Source organism: Condylostylus longicornis, unplaced genomic scaffold (assembly GCF_029603195.1).
Source record: "Condylostylus longicornis isolate FDR11 unplaced genomic scaffold, ASM2960319v2 ptg000049l, whole genome shotgun sequence".
Taxonomy (NCBI): domain Eukaryota; kingdom Metazoa; phylum Arthropoda; class Insecta; order Diptera; family Dolichopodidae; genus Condylostylus; species Condylostylus longicornis.
The window spans coordinates 5614681-5640905 of record NW_026578018.1 but is presented as its reverse complement, the minus strand read 5'-3'; the positions used below and the strand labels follow the sequence as shown (position 1 = coordinate 5640905).

Here is a 26225-nt window from a genome sequence, read left to right as displayed (position 1 = left end):
AGATTTTTTTTGTTACAGTATTTATAAAAAATTTTAAGTGTAAATGTTAATTAAAATATAATGATGATTCAATGAAACAAATTCAAAATTTATATAATTATGAATATTTTAATTATTTTCATATTAAATTTTTAGGTAATATTATTGTTATCATATTATTAATTTATTTATTTAATTTATAATTACTATATTAAATAAAAAAAACGGCATAAATATATAAACACCGTCACTTCCAAAACACACTGTAAAAACATTCAAGGTGAGAATCACCTAAATATATTTTCTTAACAAAAAAAATGTAAAAATTTGAGATTTAGTAATTCTGGCAAGTCTTTTTGTGAAACGTGTACAGAAAACAGTCTTAATATTTTTTCAATACACACTCTGCTTTTGTTTAATGTTTCGACTGCGTATTCGATACATTTTAGAAAAGTATGCAATGTCAAGAGCTTTCAATATACATTTTGGAATATAGTATCTTGTAAATTTTACCTTTTCACTCTGTTTTGGAAGTCAAGAATACTACTTATTAGTAGAATTATAAAAAAAATGGAACTAAATGATACTTAAATTTTGATAGAGAAAAATTTTTGTTAATCATATTTCTACATAATTTTTTTTTTATTTTTAAAATACTATTAATATTAATTTAATCGTTTGTTTTGTATATGTTTTCATTTTAGAAACTAATAATTTTATATTAAAAAATTTTATATATTTTTTTTTGTTTTTCATCTTAACTAAGAATATAGTTTATTTTTATATGTATAAGTATATAATATATGCATATAATATAATATATATGAAATTTAAAGTAGACTTTTATATAGTAAATTAATGTAATTTTAAGAAGTTCAGACACATTTTTTTTTGAAAATTTAATCTAATGAAATAAAAAAAATACTTTCATTTATCGCATTCATTTTATCGTTTTTTTTTTTGTTTCTTCCTACTAATTTTATATTTATATATTTATTTTTTTTTTGTATTGGTTTTTTTTCATTTTTTTTATTTTTATTAAGTAATCCCTAAAAAAATGTTTTATGTATAATATAATAATAAGAGGTGTACATTTATTTAGGCTACAATTTTATGTGGTTGCATCCATTTTTTCATATAATAGCAGAAAAGCGTTGAAATATAAACCAAAATCATAAGAGCACATGTTACCGCTAATGCTAAGACTGATGTTTTTGTTGGGCATGGCTCAATAATGGTAACAGTCTTATCTAAAATAAAATTAAAAATAAAATTTTATTAAGATATATTCACGATTCTATATAACATTCATTAAAAATTTTTTGTTAAATTTAAAATTTAAATTATACCTTTTGAAAAATCTGCACTTGGATCAGATCTAAAGAAATCACGTTTTTCATCACCAAAATCGAGTACCAAAATTTCTTGTGAAATATTCATATCATCTTCAGTTTCTTTGGTCTCATTACTATTTATGATTTGTGATATAGCAAATAAAAAATAAAAAAAAAAAAATTTTGTCATCTATTTGTTATTTTTTTTTTTAATAAATAAATTTACCTTTCAATTGAACGTTTTTTCCTTCCCCATGATTCTACTGATTCCATATTCCATTCACATACAGCTGGATCACATGGTCCTAAACAATATTTTACATTACATTGGAAAATGACACCATAACTTTCTGTAAATCTAAATGCTTCATAAACGGATTGTAAAGCATTTCCATCGGGTGTAAAACCGGGGAATATTGTTGGATCTGTTGGACAACCATCATCATCAATTATTTTAAAACTGGTACGTGCATCCTTAGCCATTGCAACACATGAACGAGCAAAAATTCCATATGGTGCTAATAAATTTTATAAATAAGTTATGTTAAAATATTTAGAAAAATAAAATGCTATATTTATATACTTACTATCTTCAGGAATTTCAATACGGAACATTAAACGATCACCAATTCTTACTGTTTCAACTTCACGTTGTCTTGTATCCAAAATACGAATTCTTGGTGGTGGTGCTTCTGGTGATGAATTAATATGAATCATATCTGGATCACGAATTGGCATCATTCCGAATGTAATATTCTTTGAACTCATATCATATGTACATTTAACTTTATAAATTTTATCAGCTTTTGTCATAACAACACTATGATGTTGTAGAACAACTGTATTTGTATAAACACCAGACTAAACAATATATAGAATACAAAAGAAATGAGGATTAATAAAAAATTTAAATGGATTAAAGAAATTAATAAGAGTTGATATTTTAAAATCATTTCAAAAATTTTGGTAGCTGAATAATAGGTTAGGTTTTATAAGAATATTGGGTTTTATGAGTTTGCCATATATTTCATTCCATATTTCAATAACAATAATAATTTATGCATATGAATTATTGATCAATTAATATAGAAAAAAAATAATTTTTAAACAAACAATTCAATTTTTTTTGTTATTAATTGCCTTTAATCGAATTTGATAATGAAAAATATGAGTTTGATCTACATAAATAGTTAATTAGGGAAACAAGGATTTTCGGATTTCCTTAAACTTTTTAAGCCATTATAACAATATTGAAATCAACACAATGTATTTGAAAATAATTTGAGAAAATTTTTAATTATATAAATTATTTTCATATTCATTTAAAAAAGTCCATTGTATGTATATATACATATATTTGTATGTAAATATATATACGCATAAAGAAAATGCTATTAAAATCTATGCGGATATGTTAAACTCCTTTCTGTATTTTTCTTTAAGTACATTTAATTTCCTTCTTTAATTCATCGCAGCGTATAAGAGTTTTGATAATGCTCAATTAAAAATATGTATTGTATAAGAGAAAAGAATAAAATTTTCTTCTATAGCGTATAGTAAGTATAGAAAAGAAATAATTTTATAGCATACATACATATATACGTTATATACTTTGCATTTTACATATTTTCTACATATAATAAGCATAACCATAAAACCATAATAGTAATAATAGTAATAATAGAACTTTCAGAATATAGCAAATTTATTATATAATAATAGATAATTAAGATTTTGAACTTGTAGAAATCGTGTACACGAAGTCATATTATCATATACATTACATACATATGTAAGCGTGTATTAACTTATAGGTTAATGGTATATTAATATATATACACAATTTGAAAAATAAAATGGAGTCTTTTTTTCTGCAGAACAGAAAAATAATAATTATTTAAACATTATATAAAAGATATTAATAGTGTATAATAATAAATAAACAACTTTTTAAGTTCATTGAAACTAAAATTTTAAATTATTAACAACATTTTATTGTCATTATAAAAACGAAGAATTAGGTGTTAAAATTTTTTTTTATGATATGCGTATAAAATACAAAAAAATATTATGAATATTCATAATGTCGGAAAATTTTACAATTATACTCAATTCAATTCAATTATGTGTATCTATACTCTAGGCGTCAAGTCTATTTTCCAATTTCGTTAATTGCCTCAGTATTTATTTTGACAGAATAGAATTTTTGAGCTACACAAAAATATTTTTATTTAAAAAAAATATGTACTTACCACACTTTGTGTATTACAATCTTGTCCACCCATCGTTAAATCTAAACGGAATGAATCAGAGTTAATGACATCAATATTACATGTTTCAGAACGTCCCAATGAGTAGATACGACCATTAAATGGTTTATTTGTTCTCACTTGAACAGCGATTCTTGTATCCTTACAGTGAACTGATACTATATAAAACAAGTAAGAAAAAAAAATGATTAAAATATGTGTATAATGAAAAGTTATATGTATATAAGATTGCACATTATAATTGAATTTCATATAGAAATAGAAATCTTATATTAAGGTTTATATAATTTAAAGTTATGTCCTCTTTAATTGAATTCCAAATCATTAAAAATAGTCATTAAAAAATTTTAAAAAACTACATTCCGACAAAAAAAGAATTTTTGTTAGCATTTTATTAAATGAAGCTAAAATAATAACTGATGAGTAAAAGAAACAAATGATGGTCCTATAATGCAAACAGAGGTCAAACGCTTATGGTTAGTTGAAATCAAAAGGACTGTGAATCAAAAGGAATATAAAAGGTTAGTTAAGTATTTTTTCGCAAGATTTAACTAACTTTATTCAGCCTGTTTCGTTGTATTAATAAATTTCATTGTATTTAATAAATTTTTATAGACGAAACGTTATGGGCTCTGTATACATATTAATATATACACACTTATATAAAATATATATAATATATATAAAATTTCATACCATCATAACATGTTCCAGTTTTATCACAGTTGACATCATTTCTTGTTAAATTATTTAATGTTGGATCTTCGGTTGCATCTAATGTAACTGGTAATGTATGATCTGATGGTGATTGACCACCACTATTACTACCACTTAATGGTGATGCTGATGATGCTGTTACTTTTTCACATTGATTTTCAAAATATTGTCCAATTGGTTCACCATGATCAATTAATGGTCGTTCACCATTTAAATATGTTGATGGTCCATCTGGTAATGTTTTATGATCTAAATGATATAAACGGCAATTGTATTGTAAACCTTGTGGTTGTCCCAAATATAAAAATGATCTACATAAAAATTCTGTTTCAATTTCACATGCTAATTTACATGCTGATTCTGATGTTACTTGTAATTCTTTATCAGTATAATAATGTAAACCAACATATTGTGCTACTTTTTCTTCAGATACACCAATTCTTGGATTTGTAAATATACGATTATTTCTACATGCTGATTGTGGTTTTAAACATAAATTTTCAAAATAATCTGTACCTTGTGCATCAACTAATTGTACAAATTGACCTGTTGTACGACGATCTGAATCACTTAATACACATTTCATATTATTATAATCATATTCAACTGAACGGCATACAAAACGTTTTTCATTTAAACAAGCTGATAAACATGCTTCTTTTGTACTTGTATATATTAATGCATTATCAAGACCACGTATTATTTTATTTGGTACTCTTTCAAATGACCATGGTCTTAAACATACATTATCACTACGTAATTGTAATTTTACCATATAATACATATTAGCTGAACGTTGTGCCAATGCTGTTGGATTATGTGCACTTGATTCATTTTGTAATTGACAATGTGTCTCTTGTGTTGGTGATAATGGATTAACAACAAAACTAAATGCTGCCGATTGACAATCTGGTTCCTCTCTACACCATCCTTGACATTCATAAAGTGATAAATTTTTAACACTATAATATGTTGTACCACTAAAATCAAAATCTGTTAATTTTTCAAATGCCATACGTCCATTGACATATTGTGGAAATGATAATGTTAATGCTAATATAACCAATGGTAATATAAAAAAGTTCGACGTCCTCATCATCTATTTAAAAAAATAAAAAAAAAAGAATGTTAATAATATAATGATTATGCATGACATACTTATATGCATGTACATTAAATGTAATTTTTGTATTTATAAGGTAATTAAAAGCTAATTGGTGATTTTTTTTTAAATAATTATGATTGCAATTGATTTATTGCAATTGATTGTATTTGGAAGTAATAGAATATTTAAGCTTATGATTTATAACAAGCTAGTTTTCATTTTTCACTATACTCTACTACATAACGTATTATAATAATTTTAAACTAGAAAATCTTGTCGAAAATTTTGAGTATTACGGGGTCTAGTTAAAAATTTAAAAATAAATAAAAAAGTTTAGTTTTACTTTCAGATATTTTGAAATTTAATAGCTAATCTCTTTTTGTGATATTGTAAGGAACCTTCATTAGATATCTTGTTAAATTCGTATGTCCGGCGGTTGACTATAATTTTCTTAACTTTTTTATGCTAAACTTCTTACTTTATTTCATTCTTAATTTTTTTTTTATTACAAATTTTTTGCAATTTTTCAACAACATTAACTCATGTGTACTATAAATAAAAATATTTATTGTAGCTACATGTACATTTTTCATAACTTTTGTTGTCGACGACGTTGAAAAATTTCACATTATTAATTTTTGTTTTATGATTTATAACGTGAAAGTTATTAAAAGTTATTTAATGAATTATGAAAAAAACTAGGATGAATGAATTAGGTTTAGAAAATTTTAAATAATTTCAAATTATATGAGCGAAAAATTACGAATTATCTTAAGTTCATTAACTTTAAAATTATTTCAATATATTCAAAATGAAAATTAAGAGATATACATAATCGAAGCGATATTATAGACTGTATACAGAACTTTTATATTTAATAGTCAATTTCATTTTAAAATATTGAGTCACAGTGCAGCTTAAAGATGGAATTCGATTAATATAACAAAGATTTGCTTTTAACAACGTAAAAATTCACTTTAAACACATTTTATAAGAAAAAAAAAATTTATTATGTAGGTAATAGACTTTTATATATATGCTTTTGCTTATATATATATATATATATATATATATATATATATACTGTTACCTTCATATTAATGTTAAATATCAATGTTTTTATATTTCACTGATTTTTATTTAAAATAATTGCGACGACAAATCAATTGAAATACTGGTTTAAGAAACTGTATAGGGTTTTTTTTTCATCTTTAATATTTATATATATATATTGTTATACAATTACGTTTTACTTTTGAATAATATAAATATATTTTATTTTTAAAATGTGACGGTTTGCTCACCAGCATCACTTCAGCATTATTTGCCACTATTCTTATTTTCAATGATGAAAATAATGTTTTGGATTCAGGACTATATTTAATATTTTTTTTGTTCTTTTTTTCTAGATTTTATCTCAGAGATCATCTTAAATATGAAATAAAAAATGAAACGAAAATTGTTATAAATTAAAATTAAGCGCATCGCGTTCTATACAATTTGTATGCGAGGCTCACGAGTTAATGCATATATATTTATATATATAAATTTATATATAGAAGAACATTCTTATTATATTATTAATCCCATTAAGATATGAAGTGTTACAAATTACTGGTATTATTTTTGATTCCATTAAAACTACGATTACAAATATTATATTTTATTCTTGTTGCTATTATTAATATTTATATGATATGTAAAAATAAAGTAAGTATATTTTTATATTTTATAAAAAGAGGAACATATGTATATATATTAGTACAAGTATATTATACACAGCATAATATTCCAACTATTACTATAAATAAGGTTCTTATTTCTTTTATGATTTTTTACAATTTACTATTGAGTTGGTTTGTATTAATCAAATAATATGATTAATTATGAATTCTCGTAAATAATATACGTACGTGCAATACATTATAAATAACTACAATTTAAAGTTATTTTTATAAAATGTATTTTAACACTATATACAGAATAATTTTTATATAATTTTATCTGAAGAATGTCATCTTTTGTTATACTATGTACATTATACTGTTATATATTGAATTTATATTTTGAATTAGGTTACTAGCTGTATATGAGGTGAATCAATATAATCTATCTCTTAAAAGGAATCTAAAAAAAATTGAGTTTATTAATTAAATGTAGTTTAATAGCAGAGCTACTATAATATTCTGAATGGTTATTTCTATTCAAATTATACATATCATATATATATAAATTTGGATATAATTTTTACGAATTATTTTAAATTAAATATTTATTAAAACACTAGAACTTTTAGGCGAAAAAATATGCTCTTATTTACTGGAAAATAATATATACGTATATATGTATACGTGAGAATTTTTGTTATTTTATTTAGCGAAGCTAAAATATTAAACTGCGGCGAATTTAATTAAAATATACGATATTAATCAATTAGTTATTTAATAAACTATTATATAGTTTATAGATATTCAAATATCTATTCATAAATAATTGAATAGTTTATTCAATAAAATAAAAATGACCATTACGCATTGGGTGGTCAGGTATTTTGTAGATTATGTTTTATATGAACACATCTTTACATATATATATGTGTATGTTTGGTTGATTGATTGACGTGGTCGGTGCAGGAGGCCCGGCATACCATAATTAGCACAAATCTGTCGTTTTACTACCACTATCATGTGATTACTAGGCTGTTTTTGAGCGTAGAATTACAGGTGGCCTATGCTTATAGTTAATTAAAAAATATATGTTCCTATAGTAATTAGATAATATGTGTTTTATAAAGAAAATATATGTATATGTATAGTTCATTTATTATTTAAAATTTATATATTTTGTAATGTTATGGTTTGGAATATAATGGAATATCGTTATGTTGTTGGAATATAGTTTAAGGAAATAATTTAAAATCGAAGCCAATTTGAAATAAAGAATAATTTTATTTAACTACAAAATAACAGGAGTCAATTTAAAATATAAATAATTTTTATGTTATAATTTAAAAATTTTCCACAATGAAATAATTGTCTAACAAATTTTTTCTCATAATTTGTCATTCAAATGTATATTAATAAATTTAATCAGTTTGCTTATAATGTATACAAAAAAGAACATACATTAAATTTGGAATTTGAGCTGAATTTCATTTTAAAAATAAATTATTTAATTTGTAAAATAAAATATATATAACAACTTTATTATATTGCTATTAAAATACATGCACAGTTTTATATTACACTTTCCTCATTTCCATAACTCTCCAATTTGAAATCGATTTTAATATAAATTTTAATAATAGTCAATTACTGATACGGTTGAAATCTTATTCCATATATTATACCTCTAAGAAATTCATTTTTTTTTTTCAGGATGATTAGACAGAGCTTGTATGAAATGTAATAATTTTATGCACATCAATTTAGTTTTTATTTTTTTTTCTGCTTTTTTATGCCCTTCAATTAAAATATTATAGCAATAAATTTATAGAAATATATTAATGATAGTAGTGAATAAAGACATCCTATATATTTATTTCATGATGAAAAAAGCAAAATAAAAAAAAATTTAAGAATGTAAAAGAAAGAAAAAAAACGACAATAATAATAAGAAAATAAAAATCCTTTGATATTTTTACTGTAAGGTGCCGATTTTTATGTTTTTTCATAGGTTGTTTATCCTTGTCGTCTTCAACTTTTACTTTTTTTTTAGGATTTTTTCAACAATATTGGGGAAAAAGTATTTATTAGTTTTACTGTACTTTTTTGTTTGTCTCTTTGAGATGGAAACCCGAAATTTAACACACAAACAGATTATTGCAAGAAACCTAATTCCTTAGATGAATGCTTTAACGTACCTCTTTATAAGCTCTAACCCCTCTTATAAAGATATATCATTCTTTCACCATTAAGAATGGGAAACTAGTGACATGTTTTTTCCGTCGCGAAACAGAATATTTTAATATTACAATGGTATAGATTTTCTTCGAGAATATGTTGCAAAAGTCTAAAATTTTAACAGTTTGTTTGTTATTTGAAAAGAAATGGTTTATTTTGTGAAAATACAATTTCTTTCTAACTTCCGCTGCTTCCAAGTTATCGTTACTCAAAGTTAGCAAAATTTCATTTTCGGCTATCTACTAAGCCATTAAATTCTCTAAGTTTCTTTTACTTTATTATTTTCTCGTAAGATAAAAGTATGCAATCATTTTTTTTCATAATGCAACATATTTCTGGTATATAAATAAAATAATTTAAGTATATGAGCAAGTCTTTTAAAAATGTACTTAATATTGTTCAAAGGAAATGTACTTCTTCACAAAACATTTATTTGATCTAACTTTATTTTCTTCTAATTTTACACTTTAAGGGATGATTAAAATAAAATTTATATTATTTCGTGAATATTTCTTTAATTCGAATATTAAAACTCTTCATACATATGTATATGAATCTGCATATTATAAGAATTTTCTACTAGGCTTGAATTTAATATACTTATATTACGACATGTGTATAAAAAGATTTAAAATTTCTTATATTATTCTCAATTATTTTTATATTTGCTCTCAACAATAATTTTTTAAATTATATATACATATACATTTAGCTATATTTTAAGTGAGCAATTTGTAAAGTTAGATTAATTTAAAATAAAATGTACATATATAAATATATGTATATAAATATATGTATACATAAGTAAAATTCTATAAGATTCAATATATGTATACATAAGTAAAATTCTATAACATTCAATGTATATGTGTATTGCTATCTATTTCTTTGTGAATATATTAGAAATGCATGTATTATTTTTCAACAATCAATTTAAATTAGAGTTTTAGAATATATAATTCTAATATATAAAATTTTGAACGAATAATAAAATGCAAAAATTAATTTAATCTTAATAATAGTATGTATATATAAATAGTTGATACTTAATAAGTATAGTAATAAAAGAAAAATGCGCAGAAATGATACAAAAAATGTAAAAAAAAAATTAATTGCAAATTACGATCTACGTGATATAAGAGATTGATTTGAAAAACAACAATAAAACAATTTTATTTTTATATGCAATTTTATTTATGTATAAAGTTAGAAAAAAGTTTATTGAACTTTTCAATTATATATGTGTATTAAAATGAAACAGAGGCATAATTATGCAATATAATTTTTTTGACTTAATTTAAATATGTTGTATCATTTTTAAATTAATAAAACAATTCAAATGGCACAGAATAAGTCAGGATTATTAAGACTACAGTAAAAGTCTACAAAAAAAAATATATTGACGGAGTATTCTTAGGATAAAAGTGATAGAAGATGTGATTGTGCAAGTGAATTGATTTACATATGGAGTTGATCTTATTAAAAATATTTTCTTGAATAAAATCTTTGATATCCTGAATAGCAAGCAATTAGCATTTTTTTGTGATCAATTCGGAATCGTAATTATTAACGATATCAATAAATATTTATTCGTTTAGATAAATCAAGGAAGTTTCATTTTACTTGTAAACTTAATTTAGTGTAAAAATATTTGTGAACAAACATTTGATTACATTAGAATTATGAAATTAAAAAAATTTTATCAAAACAAAAAACTTTATTCCTATACTTATTGTGAACTTCATCAATAAAAATATATAAAAATATTTTTACTTGGTAATTTTAGATTAACTTAAAGCATATCCATTTATGTTGCCGCCAATGATGTTCTATTCAAGTCAAATAAAAAAATGAAAGACTCAAGTGAGAAACTTTAAACAAAAGTAAATTTCTTTAAATGAGAATTTTTTTTTCTATTTTATTTTTATATTTTCTTTTTGTTATTTTTTAAATACATTAAATTTTAAATTTCAATTTAATCTTTAAATTTTTCTATCACCTGTTATTAAAATGTCTTTTAATAAATTTTAATAATTATAATAGATTTTACAAAAGAAACCGATTTTCTTTATATACGAGTATATACGAGCATTTAGAAAATAAATATAGTATCACGATTAAAATTAAAAGATGTTGTAGAAAAATTTTAATTTAGAATGTGTTTTTTATTTTCAGATTAACTCAATTTATTGATGCATTTAAAATGTTTTATATTTTATATATGTATGTATATATATATATTTATATATATATATGTTTATAGAGACAAAAGAAATTTTTTAAAGATATTATAAATTTAAAAACAAAAAAATGTATTTTATTAATTTAATGACAATTTAAATAACATTAATGTTAAAAAGGTACACGTAATTTGTATAAGAATTTATATCACAGCTATATGCATATAAAAAATTCAATCTTATGGCGTGAGTTTCTGTATAAATGTGTACACATTCACACTTGAATTTTTGAAATAGAGACTGAATATATACGTGTATATAAAAGAATAAGGATGGTATAGTAAAAACGTTCAGTGAAATAAGTGAACTTAAAATGATAAAAATGCTAAATAAAATTTAGAATCAGACTGATATTATGGCCATTTAAATTTATGGATTTATTATATTTTGTGTATAGAAAAATAGATATGTGATGCAATTTTACTTTTCTCTTTTCAAGGGAAAATTGTTAATAAGCAACATTGTAGTATATATTATAGTTAATTTCTTCAATGAATTAAAATTGTGCTTGGAGACAAATCAAATGTGAAAAACCTTGTGGGCATAATTTTCATATGAAAAATAAAACAATTTATTCAAAATATGCATTAATATACATATTGGCTTTAGAAATATGTTAAAATCAATTATTATTATTTTTGAATTTAGTTTTATATAAAATAAAAATTACTATAATATCGATAAAATTATTTTTCACCTTTATGTATAATATTTATTTGTCCGCTATAATAAACATTTCTGCACATATACCGAACATAAAATTAAATGTTACATTGATTAAATGAAAAAAAATATAATAAAAGAAGAAAAATAGTAAGAATGTGCATGCCATGCATAAATATTTATTTTAAAAATTGATTTTTTTTCTTAAAGTCGCCATCTCTGTAGCAAAACACATACATATATTTAGATACAGCTGGTGATCAACTCTCATTTGCCTTATTCTTTTTATATTATGTTTTTTATTAAAAATTATGTATTTGTTTTTCCCTTTACTATACAAAAAAAAATATGATGATATTTTATGAAGAAAATGAAGAAAAACTAATTTTAGTTTTTTGTTTTTTATTCACATAGTATTTATTTATTTTTCTTTCTTTATAGTTGTTTCATTTTATTATTTTATCGTTTTTTTTTTAATAATAGCAAGATAATAGAGAGGATCTTGAACTTTTTTTTTCTATACTACAAACATTTCCACATAGAACATAAATATATTATGTACTTGTTTTACATTAAGGAAAAATTAAATGAGATGTGATTTTATAGCGTACAGAGAAATTTTTTTTTTATATAAAATACTATTTACAGTATATGTGTAAGTCCATATATGTTAGAACGAAAAAAGTATATAATTTTTATATTCAAGTGCTATTACTTTCAGAATGACTAAGTTCTATGAATTTCTGGTATAGGGGAAAGAATATTGTGTTTTTAATTTTTATTTTTTGTTTATTATTTTTTTATCTTAACCCAGTGGATGAGTATTGCAATAAGACATAAAATTATGTATATATGCACATAAAAAAAATTATTAAAGAAATGTGTACCTGTAGAACGGATATTTATAAATACATACATTTATTTATATATGTTTATTTATATATATATACAGCGAGATTCAGTAAAGAGTACAATATTATATTATCATTGATTTTGGAAGCCAAAAATAAGTAAAATTTTTGTTTGGAACTTAAAAAAATAAAATAAAGGGAAAAAATAGTTTTTCCTAAAGTTTTAATGCTCGGAATTCCGAAAGTACATAAAATACAAAATCAAACAGCATGTTGATTTTAAGCCATTTACTAGGCTTTTCAGAAACTGTTTGTTTGGAGCTCCTATTTTTTTCGGAAACGAAGTTATAAGCAAAAAAGTTAGGGGAAATAGAAACCGTTAAAATGTTACAACCAAACAAAAGTTTTACTCATTTTTGATACCCTAAACAATAAAACATAATATTGTACTTTTTACTGAATCACCCTGTATATACAAAGCCGTACATATATGTGTATAAATAATAATAATATAGAAAGAACGAGGAAGAATATCACAATAAGAAAATATCAAAACAAAAAAAAACAAAAATCGCGTATTAAAGCAATCAATTGCATGAAATTTTTAAAAATAATAATATAGCATAATATAGAATAACCAAATATCTATAATAATGATAAGAATAAATATAATATTCAAAGGTTCATATCTTCATTGTCAAGGTCATTTGAATATAACAAAGATAATAACTTCAATATTATACTATAGATTATTTTTACAATATAATATGTATAGAAATTTATTTAACTTTACTTTCTATATTATAGGCTCTTAAACATATATTGTATATATATATTATTATTTAATATTCTATTGCATGTTCTTATGCATATGTATAAACAAATTTTCATAATGAGAATTAATAAATACATATATTATGTATATATATGCAGGCTTACATACTCTTATATATATTTATTAGAAGATACATGAGCCGTAGGGTGATTTTTAAAACATTGTTTATCAACTTATTTTGATTATTTTGCATATTTCTTTTATATTGTTATATAAAATAACTATATAATAAATTTTTGCTTATGATTTTCTTAAATTCACAACTAAATATATATAAATAGTGTAATATTTTTATATTTAAATTTCTGATTTATAATCTGTATGTAAATTTACATACTGCAGCTATTATTAAAACGTTTTAAGGAAGAAAAGAATAAGTTTTAAATAGACTGAAATGCAAACAATAAATAAATTCTCCTCAGTCGGATTTTGTTACATTGAATCGGATTTTTTAAAATTCAAATTAAACTTGTAACTTTAAAATAATTTGAAATTTTATTTTTTATTTTTTCAAAAAATTTTGTTATTTAATTTTTAATGTATATTAATCTCAGTTTATTTCGATTTTATGGATAAAAGAGTAAAAGGGAACAATTATTTTTTTAAAAATAAATTTATAGCCCTAGAACTTTTAGGGTTGAAAATCATTTTCTTATATATAAGATGGTGTTTTTTTAAATTTTAATGAGATGTTCACTGAGTTTTAAAATACTACGATGCTATGCAAATTTTATTTAACAATTTTACTTTTAAGAGTCATCGTTCTATTACAAAATAAGTGTTATATTCTTTAATACGCAGATAAAATTAATAAATTTTTAAAATATAATTAAAAATTTATGTTGTTACATAATTATAATTCTTATGTTAATTATAATTTATTCATTTTATAAAATTTTTATGTATAACAAATGTGAGAATCTAAATATAGTAATAAAGGTGAATAGTATGTAGTTTGATTACTTATTGTTTATGTATAAATAAAATTTTTTAGAATTTAAATTGCTTGTTGGCATAAAAAATAATTAAAAATTGTTTTAAAATGTTTTCAAATTCTCTCAGGCGTGTTTTTTTATATTAATTTGAATACATAATAAGGAGTCAATAAATTGGCGCTTATATCTTTCACAGTATAAGATACCACAAATATGAAATTTTATTGAAATTTTAAAATTTAAAACTTAAATTTTGAATAAAATCAGTTTCTCTATTTATTTTAAATATTTTACTTAATATCTTACAAGTTTAACAACCTTTCAATATATCGAAATTTAATTAAAACAAAATTATAATTTTCTAGACAAGAAAATATGAAATTAATCTAGAAGATGTTCTTTTCTCAATTTTCCTCATTTTATTCTATTATAGTTTTTTTTAATGATTATTACCATTTTTCTTATTTTTACGAATCATATCTATTCTTAGATATAGAAATATTATCACGGGTGTTTGATTGTATTATACACAATTTCCATATTAAAATTTTATACTCGTACAAGCTTTAAATTTTCTTTTTTTAACTCGTGTTAATCTTACTTTCATAATATTATTTTGTGTTGAATTGTGTTTATTTATATAGAGTATTTTTTTCGTTTTTTTGTTTTTTTGCAATTTTGTAATAATTTAGGTATATGGTTGGGCAAGAATGAAAAAAATTAATGAAAATACTAAGTGTTAGAGTAGATATAGGAATCTTTACATTTTAGGTTATAAGTACAAATTATATAAGTGCACAACATTAAATATATGATGGTCACATATAAAAATTCTACAATAACTCTTAAAAATTGTGGATATATAGAGAAATAATTCAAATTATCAAAATTTTACTTTATTATATGGCATAAAGTATTAAGCCATATATTAAGCAAGTGCATATAGTATATATTGAATATAGCATTTAAGTTAGAAAATGCACTATTCGCATTTTCTAATTTATGTGTAATAGAATAACAATGGTGAAATATATTTTTTTAATGTGCTTCAGTTCTATATAATATGTTGCTTTGTTTTGAAATTTAATAACCTAATATCGCATATGTACATAAATGTATCTATGTGTATTCTGACTCTTATTCAGGTGTATATTAAATTTAACTTTCTTTAGATAATTATATATCTAATTATAATAATAGTGCCAGTACTACTATATTCTATATTAGAACACAAGTTATATACAAGAATATTATCATCAGTTATATAATCATCAGTTGTATATAAGGGGCATATATATATATATTTATTTATATATGATTCAGTTTTTTATACAATGCACCTTGAATATAAGTAAAAAGTAAAATTATTGTATCTCTTCATCTATTTATGTTTGGGTATTCAATATAGTTAAAATTATGTTTCCGGATTGAAAATTTCTCAAAGCAAAGAGGTACGTTTAAAATAATTTATATTTTAAATTTTAATTACATTAAATATACAATATAGAAAATTTACATCGAAAATTATAAGTGAAATATTAATTATGATAAAATTCTGATTTACAGAATTCAATAATTATTGAATTCTGATCATAAATATTTACTGACGCAAAATTAATATAATAAAATCATATTAAATGAAGCAAACTGTTATAATAATATTTATAATATAAATCAATTTTACAGAAATATTTTGAAATTCCAGAAAAATGAATGGTACTTCAATATAAGACTTTAAAATAAACTTTTCTTAATAGTAAATTCAAAGTCAACAATTTTATCAATTCGCTTCCTAAAATAAGTTTCCAAATCGAATAGGAACAATTTGGTTTCACCTCGTTTTAAAAAGAAAAGAATAGTGTACATATGTATACTTTCGCTGATGTATAAACTTTTTGAAAATATTATTTGATATTTGTTATAATAGATATTGAAAAATATAAAGAATAAAGTGTAATGTCATCATATAGGTAAGATATATATGAGATTTTATTTTGTGTATATAAAATTATTAAAAAGTAAAATGAAAATTAAGGGAATAGCATATTATATGATAGAAGTCACAAAAAAAGTGACAGTGTCTTGCGACTTTACAACTTCTTTTATTTGTAAAAACAATAAAATTATATAAGTATATGAAAAGAAAGCAAAAATTGAATAGAGTTCATAATATTATATTTTTTCACTTTTCCTTTTGTTATTGACCCTTAAGGTGTTTTCACGATTAATCTTTTTTTTTTTGAAATATATATGTGACTGTATTTATATGAATTACAATGATGACATAAAAATAAGTTAATATAATAACTATTATTTTATTATATTTAGAAGTTTTATTAATATCATCTCTTAAAAATTCATAAATGGAAAAGATAGCGTATCCATTCTATTCGTTGCTTTATATTTCTTTATACTTCAATATTTTTAGAAAAACAATAAAGAAATCTCAAAATTATTGAATAGCACAATAATTTCTTAAATATTTGCTGTTTAAAAGCTAAAAATCAACTATATATGAATTTATTTTTTTAATATATAGAATGTACCATTAACTGTATAGTTCAACAAAGAATACTGATTAAAACAAATAGAAATACAAAAATTGAAGTTAATTTTAAGAAGAATGGCCCTAACAGAAAATGACAGAATTTAAGAAAATTATTTAAAATTAGTTAAAAATGTAATTTCTTGGAAACTGGCAATAAATTAGATGAAAGACTTTAACTCAAGCGTAAATAAATTTATTGTTTTTTTTGTTTAATATTTTTGTTCTGTAATCTTATTAAATCGAAAAAGTGTTTCTTTAAACTTACTTAAGGATATTAAAAATCGCACTTTCAAATATAATTATAATTTCAATACAAAATTTAATATCTTTATTAAAAATAGAATTTTGTAACAAATCTTACAATTTCATCTATTTATTTTAAAGGCATATTCTTTGTAATTTTATTTAGTAGGTACTTATATGTTTGCCCTGAAGATGTTCAAAGTTCTGTATATTTTTGTATTTTATAATAAATGTTATAATATGAGCAATATATTATATATGAGAATGTTATAATGCAACAACTGCATCTATATTAGAATACTCTATAAATTTTCTATTATATACGAGTATATAGTGTATATATTCTATTTAATGAAAATTTATATTTATATAGTGATTAGTTAACTTTGGCAATAGTTTAGTTTTGTTATTAAAATTTTCTGTATTACGAAATCTTATATTATACAAAATGTTCAGGGTACAGGAGTGAGTTTTATCTATGATAAGTACCTGTTCAGTATTCGTTTTAGAGATTTTGTTATGTGTTTCTATAGTATTATTAATTTGTAAAAACTAGTCATTATTTATTATGGTTCCACATAATGAGCTCCCAAAAGTAGAAATGTTTTTTATTATATTTTGAAATTTCGTGAAGCTGTACATATTTTAAAAAAACTAATTAATTGATTAATTTTAATTTTTACTAAAGCCTCAATTTGACTTAATTTGACTTATGAAGTTATATTTGCGCATTTATGTTTATAGTTTTGTTTATAATAAAGTGATTTAAAAATTATCAAAAAATTTTAAAATTTTATTAGTTATTAAAGAATCTTTATTTTTAATATGTATAATAGTAGAGCATGTAACTTATAAAAGCATTGAATTTTATGTACTTTTTTTTTGAGATTAATAAGCCTCGAGTCAATATAATAGATGGTAAAATATCATGAAAACTCATCAGAGACCTGAAAATATGTATACATATATATAATTTTCTATTTCAATTTCTTTCTTTATTTATTTTCACATTAATTCCTTAAAGCAATTACTTGCATGTTAATATTATAATGGTCGATTATTTACGTTTGCAATTTTTTAATAAATTTATTTTTTTTGTATAATAATAATATAGCGATTCTTTAAAAAGAATAAAAAAAAATTATTCTCATATGTATATAAGAATGTAAAATTAATTTCTATATATGCTAACTTAGTATTCTATTATTAGATAAAAAATAATTATGCATATGTGCATTAGATTTAAAATTATTTAGTATGATGCGTTTCAAAAAATAATTTAAAATAGTATGTACTTGTGATATTATTGTAATTTATAACAATATTACTAATAATATTAAAATATGAACAACATAATTGTTTTGAAAGCAGTTTTACCTATTATCAAATCTATGATCATTAAGACTTATGGCCATAATTTGAGATCAAGCTCTACGACATAATATTAAACGTATAGCATAATATGAAATATAGCGAAAATGTGAGTTTTAATCAATTGATGCTACGGTGAGAACAATGAATCTACACAAATTCTTAATTTGCCTAATATAAGAATTTTAAATTTTTAGAAGTCGAGATTTAATTTTTTTCCATTTGAAATGTAAATTTTAAAAAATTCTTTGAAATAACTATATTATTGTAATAAAAATGAAGGATTTTAAAATCGAATGCAAATATTTATTATTTTTTTATTTGTTTTTTTTTTTTTTAATTCATGAAAATGAAAATTAGTTATTAAAATAAGCAATGGATAGTACAAATTGCCCTGTATTATATTTTTTATTTAAAAATTTTTTCTGTATTATTTTATTTTATTAGTATAATAAAAATGATGAAATCACGCAGGTGTGAATTGTTTCTCTTAATTTTATGTATATAGGTACATAAATTATGGAAGTCAGATGTAAAATTCATAACACGTTTAGTTAATTTCAAATTTTATTACTAAAAAGTTTCAAAAATACTAAAATTTAAAAGATATGCGAATGTAAATACATAGACATAAGATTCGAATAGACCTATACGTACTATATAAAATTTATTACTAAAAATAACTTATTATTATTAAGGTAGGTTCTTATAATTAACTTATACATAATACGACGTCTTATAATTAGTTTATGATTCATTATTGATGTTATAATAATGTTAGAACAAAAAAAAGAAACAAATTTAAATTTCTGTCTAGCAAAACTTTTTATAGATCTTCTTTCTTAATAAAGAATTTCTACGAATTCATTCATAAAAATTAATGAATTCTACGTTTACTATAAATTTTTGTTGTTTATTCATGAATTTTGTAATAAAAAAAATTTTTTATATTGTAAACAGGAACTATAATAATACATACATAGAGATATATACCATATATGTATGTATAGCTTTTTGTGAATTTTATTTATGGTGTATGAATAAAAATAAAAAACTAATAAAAAATAAATTTTGATTCATCAATTTGGCGAATTTATATGAAATATAATTTCTGATTTAATAACTATATAGCTATATATAATGGTTAAGTGTTATACTATATTTACAAAATACATACTTTTTTTTTCAGATGTGAGGTGAAAAATAAGTATGTATGGAGTAATAACAATAAGTCTACTGTAGGTTTAAGTGAATTTTTCGATTGGGGCTTTTGTTAACAATTAATGTGATAATTAATGTTAAACAATAAGCTAAAAATTTAATATTTGCTATTGTTGTAATTATAATTAAAGTTCATGGTTTCGTGTAATATAAACAAGTACACATTGAAGAAAATGTTATACATAATATATAGTCGGTTAAAAAGCAGAAAACAATAAGTGAAATTTTTGAGATTTTGAAATATCAATCCAATTCCACTAATTGATTACCATTAAGATTATAAAATTTTTTCAAATTGAATTTACTCAAAAAACAGTTTTCTAACCTAGTGTTTTTTGCTTCTTAATCTACAATATATTGAATAATTATTTATTAAGATATCTTAATTTTAAATTTTAATTATAGAGCATTAAAAGACAAAAAACATTTTCGATATTTATACAAAAATTATTTTTGTGTTAAAAAAAAAAATTTGTTATTGATTTTATTTAATCATTTTGTTTTTCTGTAAAAATTTTAAATTCTAATTCTTTATTAATCTATATGGAACAAAATATTGAATTAGAGCATGAAATCATGTTAAACGATTAAAGAAAATTCTTTTTCTTTATATAAAATTTTGTTTTTGTTTTAAAGTTTTGAAGGCATGATCTGATTGCAAAAAGTTCACAGTTATATGGAAAAATTTTTATTCTATTTAACCATAAAAAGAAAGATAAACAAAATAAAAATGAAAAATAAACTGTATTTTAAACACAAAACGGGTAAGAAAAATTAAAAAAAAAACGTAAAAATGAAAAGAGATTAAAAGAAAAAATTTTCTTCAAAAACAAAAGCAAATAAAATTTTCCACAAAACCAAAAAAAATGTTCCGTTGCTTTTTTTTTTGTTAAAATATATGATTGCGCGAGCAAAACGGAAAATTTGTTGTGGGTTTAAAATTTTCATTCTATGTTCCGATTTGTAATATAACAGATTAATTTTTTTTTTCTAAAATAATTTTACAAATGTATATAAATATTACAATTATTTGTATATAAATATACAATTATAAGAATTGAAACAATATGTATTTATATACATATATATATACAAAATTATTTAGAGCGAGAATTATACATTTATTTGTAAAATTGAAAAGAATGAAAAGACCAAGAAAATTTTGAATTAAAAGAACAAAAATAAAAGATTTATATAAGAATCTTATATTGAGAAATTGATGTTTAACATAAAATTCCAGATGTTATACACTGCATTCTATAACTATTAACTAAAGAAAAAAAAATGATAAAAAACAGAGAGAGAGAGAGAGAAACATAATATAAGAAGCAAAGTTAAATCGTGCACAACATGAATTTTATCGTGTTTGTCTTAGGCGATCATTGTTGTTAAATGACTGCGAATTTCTACATAAATATTTTGATTTAAAAGAATAAGAAAAAGAAGAAAGAGATTAAATTTTTTTTTTTGTTAAATTTTTATGTTCAAAAAAATGTCGAATAAAATCACAGTGTTTTTAGAATTATTTTTAAATATATGTTATATTATAATAGTTATTCATATAACAAGATGTTATAAGATTTCAAGTTTAAAATCATAATTCTTATGTAGAAAGAAAATAAAATTAAGATTTAAAGCATTCAAAATCACAGTGTGAAAAATTCTTATTTTTCATTTTAATTTTTTTTTATATTTTCTATATTATGATTTATTTTCGTAATTTTTTTTTTTTTTTGTAAAAATTGTACTTAAATATTGAACTTTAAAAAGGTTTTATTTTTAGATCATCATCATTGTTTTATATTAAAAAAAAAACAAGATGTAATGTAAAACAAGATTTATTCATGTTCTTTTGAAAAAGTACAAAAAAGAAAAGAAAACAGGAGAATAACAGAACATTAAAATCAATGATTAATAATACACCAATATTTTATTGATCTATTTAATTTTTTGGTTCGTGCTTATAGGTGTATAGATTAAATTTGCTTAATACTTCTTTACAAGTAAAAAAAAAAATATTTTTTTATATAGATTTATATAAAGTTGTTTTACATATTATTTTATAGGTGATTCTGGTATTATTGTAAATAAATTGTATTGAAAATCAGTTTATTGTATAAACTTATTCAATAAGTCAAATTCTATACTTGAAGTGATTTATAACCACTCTATTGTAGTATTTTTCCAATAGTAAAAAGAACGGACTTTTTTTTGTTTTCTTTTTTACTACGTGTATATAATAAAAGAATTGAAATTTTTGTAAAAAGTAAAAGAAGTTGTATAAAAATTTTGAAAAAAAGGCTTACGTTAAATTTATGACGAAAGTTGGGTTATTGGTTTGTAATGTAGCACCTTTCCCTTCAGCAAGTGAAAATATTGCTTTTTAAAACAATCATACTACATTTTTAAATTACTTTCATTCATATAGGAAAATATTCAAAAATTGCATAGATTTAGGATGAGACTTATGGTTTCGCTACAATAAACTGTTAAAAAATGGTATTTTTAGGATTTCTGGGGCTATATCTCTTAGGGAAGGGGAGATAGCAAAAAAAAATTTCTTTCACGGAAATAAGTTTCTAGTAAAGGGCTATGTACATATTTAGTTTATGCTTTCTAAGGGTGTAAGCATGTTCACGGGCGAACGGATGGCCAGAGTGAAATTAATAAGCAATTTTTTTCAAAGTGAAAATATTTTTGAAAAACAGCTAAAAATGAAAAATAAGAATAGAATTAGGTTTTGTTTGTTCAAATAATGAATAAAAATTTACTTTATTTAATTTTGTTTATGTGGTAATTTTTAATAAGTTTTGGCTATTAATGTAAATTTAAGGGGTTAGTTACCTCTATTAGTAAAATTTTTTTTTCTGGATAAAATTGCTAAAAATGGAATTAATTTTTTGAATTTTAATCTAAGTTTTGAAATATTTTGTCGAAAATGCTTACAAGTAGAAATAGAAGATAATTTTTTTTTTTGATACAATTAATTTGTGCATTTTCTTCATAAAATTGGTAAGTGAATAAGAAAGTTTTATTGAAAATAGTATAATAATTGCTCTTTTCAGAAAAAAAAGCTGATGATACAAGTGAAAACTACAGATGCTCAAAATCCATAAGTATAAGCAACCTGTATAAAAGCGGACAAAATACAATCTTTTTTGAAGCTTCTCTAGTCCTTCATTTTTTTTTCTTATTACATAAAAAAATCTATCCTGTGTCTATATTACTGATATCTTATACATAAATTCTATTTTATTTTAAAATAAATTTTATAATTTTCCTATTTTTTTTTTTTTTATATAATTTATCTACACATGTGTAGTTAAAAATGTCAATAACATGTCATTTATTTATTTTGTAAAGTCAACTTGTGTTTGATAATAATATTTTTTTCGAATTTTGCATATATTATACATACATAGGCCCACCATGCGCTTCACTTAAATTAATGTGCATAAATTAAAAAATGTATTAGAACAAAGTATCTATATTATATAAGTAAATATGTATATATATACATATATACTATCAATATGCCATTGGACCATATAATATGGTAATATACGATACCACATAATACAGAATTGTATAATGCAAACTACCTTATAAGGGACAGTTATTTTGAAAATTAGTTGACCTCATAACATTTAAACTTAATGTAAATGCTGAAGTTAAGTATAGGAAATGAAGTTAACGGGTATAGTATTATTCAATACCCAAATTAGTAATTTGAATTTCTATTCATTGTATTCAATTAATATAATGCTAAAATATATGATATTAATGCTACAATATACGGTATTAATGCTGTAATATACGATATTAATGATTTATTATGATATTAATGTTATTTTATGCTATTTTGTGAAATTATTAGCTATATATATTCTCTAACAGCACACGTAATTTTCCAGAAGTATATTTGGTTCATTAAAATATAAAAATTTGCTAAATTATTATATTTAATTGTTAAATATATTGTTAAATTATCTGCATTATATATAGAATTATGATTAAGTGAAGTATTTGTAAGCATACAGTGAATATATAAGCCATATATTATTCATTTTTTGCCTCAGCACTGTAAATTCATACACTGGTGTATAATATTCTTATATATACTGATAATACTTAATATTTGCTTATAAAAAAAATTTTTATAATCAATTACTGCTTATTAAGGTGTATAAATTGAACAGAAATCAATTCTTATTAAAATCTTATTTAAAAATATTTGTTTAGAATATGTACATAAGTATGTTTAGAATATGTACATAAGAACATAATTGCACATGGAAATTTGTACATATGTTTGTCCTGGTGCCTATAATAAGCACGAATTCTTATACATTTGCTTCAATGTTTCTATATAACATTCTTAAAGATTTGAACGTGAAGAAAATACGATTTCTTTTTAATTGTTCCACCGTTTTAGATTAAGATAACACCACACTATTTTTTTAATTTTTTTCGTTTTTGCTTTTTTTTTTAAGTAAAGAAAATCATCACATATCTTAAGTTTACATACGTATATAAGTTTTAAACTTTGTTAAAACCTTTCGGAATCAAAAATTATGCACTATAAAAACAATAACACATAGAAAACATACACAAGAAAAAAAAAATAATGAAATAATTGTAATCATGAATTGCACGTATATTTGCAGGAAAAACAAAGAAAGGACAAAAAAATAAAAAATAGTTAACAAACATATCCTCGACTGTCTTTTCTCTAGGAGATAAGAGAAGACGTTATACTATAGAATATTTTATGAAAATTTAGCTTAGCAAAGTTAATGTTAAACAAAATAAAAAAAAATTGTTTTAAAATTGTCCAGCAGGCGGGCAGACAGGTTAATGTTTTTCTTTTTTTTTATTTGAAAATAACAGCCATATAACATGTAATCTAGTCTTCATGTAATTATAACACACAGTACATTAAAATAAAATAAAAATAATATATATATAAAGGTATGTAAGAATGTTTATATTTGTATTAATATATGTAAATAATAGTAAAAGGTAAAAAAAACATTGATTTCAGGAACATTGAATTATATACATATATATAGAGGTATGTATATTCTCTTTTAATTTAGAATTTTCTATTAAAACACGACATAGGTAATTTGGAAAATTCTAGGATTTTTCTATTACTAAATTGAAATTATACTAAGAAATTTTCAATTCAAGTTAATTTGTATACCAAATGATGTACATATGTAGGAAGAAATTAGTTGTAGCTTGAATTTGTATAAGAACTTTATAATGCATATTTTATGCATGTTTACTTATAAAATTTAAATAGAAGAGAAAATGAGAATAGAAAGACTTAGCAATTTGGGATTTAATATACATAGATGATTATTTTACTGCAAGCATAATAAGTGGTATTTTATACCACTTATTTCATACATATGTATAAATAAGTTTTCTAAAACGGGTTCCTTGCATTCAGCACAACGTGTAACTTACAAATGTTTAAATGTTTGCAAAGGCCTTAATGGACGAGCCATTCAAAAACTCCAAAAATATATTTTAAGGGTATATTTTTGAAAAAATTGAAAAACTACTATAATTTTTTATTTAGTGACATTGATTGGTGCTGTGACATGCAAGGTTTCGAATACAGCTATTCTTTAAATTTTTTTTTTGAACTCAAAACTTTTTTATTTTTAAATCAACTTTTCTACAAGTTGTTATAAATATTTGGTTTTGAGCGTGCAAGTTGCATGTCACAATAACTTTTATAATAAAATTTTTTTAGGAAATTGTGAAAATTATTTTAAAATGAATTTTAATTCTGTTTAATACTATAAAGAAAGAATATTTTGCTCAATTCTTCTTTGAATTTAAATTTTTTTTTAAATATGAAATCAAAATTGATGTTGTAGGTTCAAAATTTTTTTTAATTCGACATAAGAATTGAGTGATTTGTGTATAATGCACTTGATTCTGATTTATACATATAAACAAAATTAGTGTTGTATATATGAAAATAAGTTGATGTG

The 26225-nt window shown here is 21.6% G+C and overlaps 1 protein-coding gene across 1 annotated transcript; it reads right to left on the bottom strand.

Moving 5' to 3' along the window:
• Positions 1–1077: 1077 nt before the first annotated feature.
• LOC129611414 (uncharacterized) lies at positions 1078–5330 on the bottom strand. Its single transcript, XM_055524557.1, has 6 exons — positions 4280–5330; positions 3566–3741; positions 1901–2174; positions 1540–1831; positions 1329–1447; positions 1078–1229 (listed from the first exon to the last, which is right to left on the bottom strand). The coding sequence occupies exons 1-6, from the start codon at positions 5313–5315 to the stop codon at positions 1078–1080; spliced, it is 2049 nt and encodes a 682-aa protein (XP_055380532.1). The 5' UTR covers positions 5316–5330.
• Positions 5331–26225: the final 20895 nt, after the last annotated feature.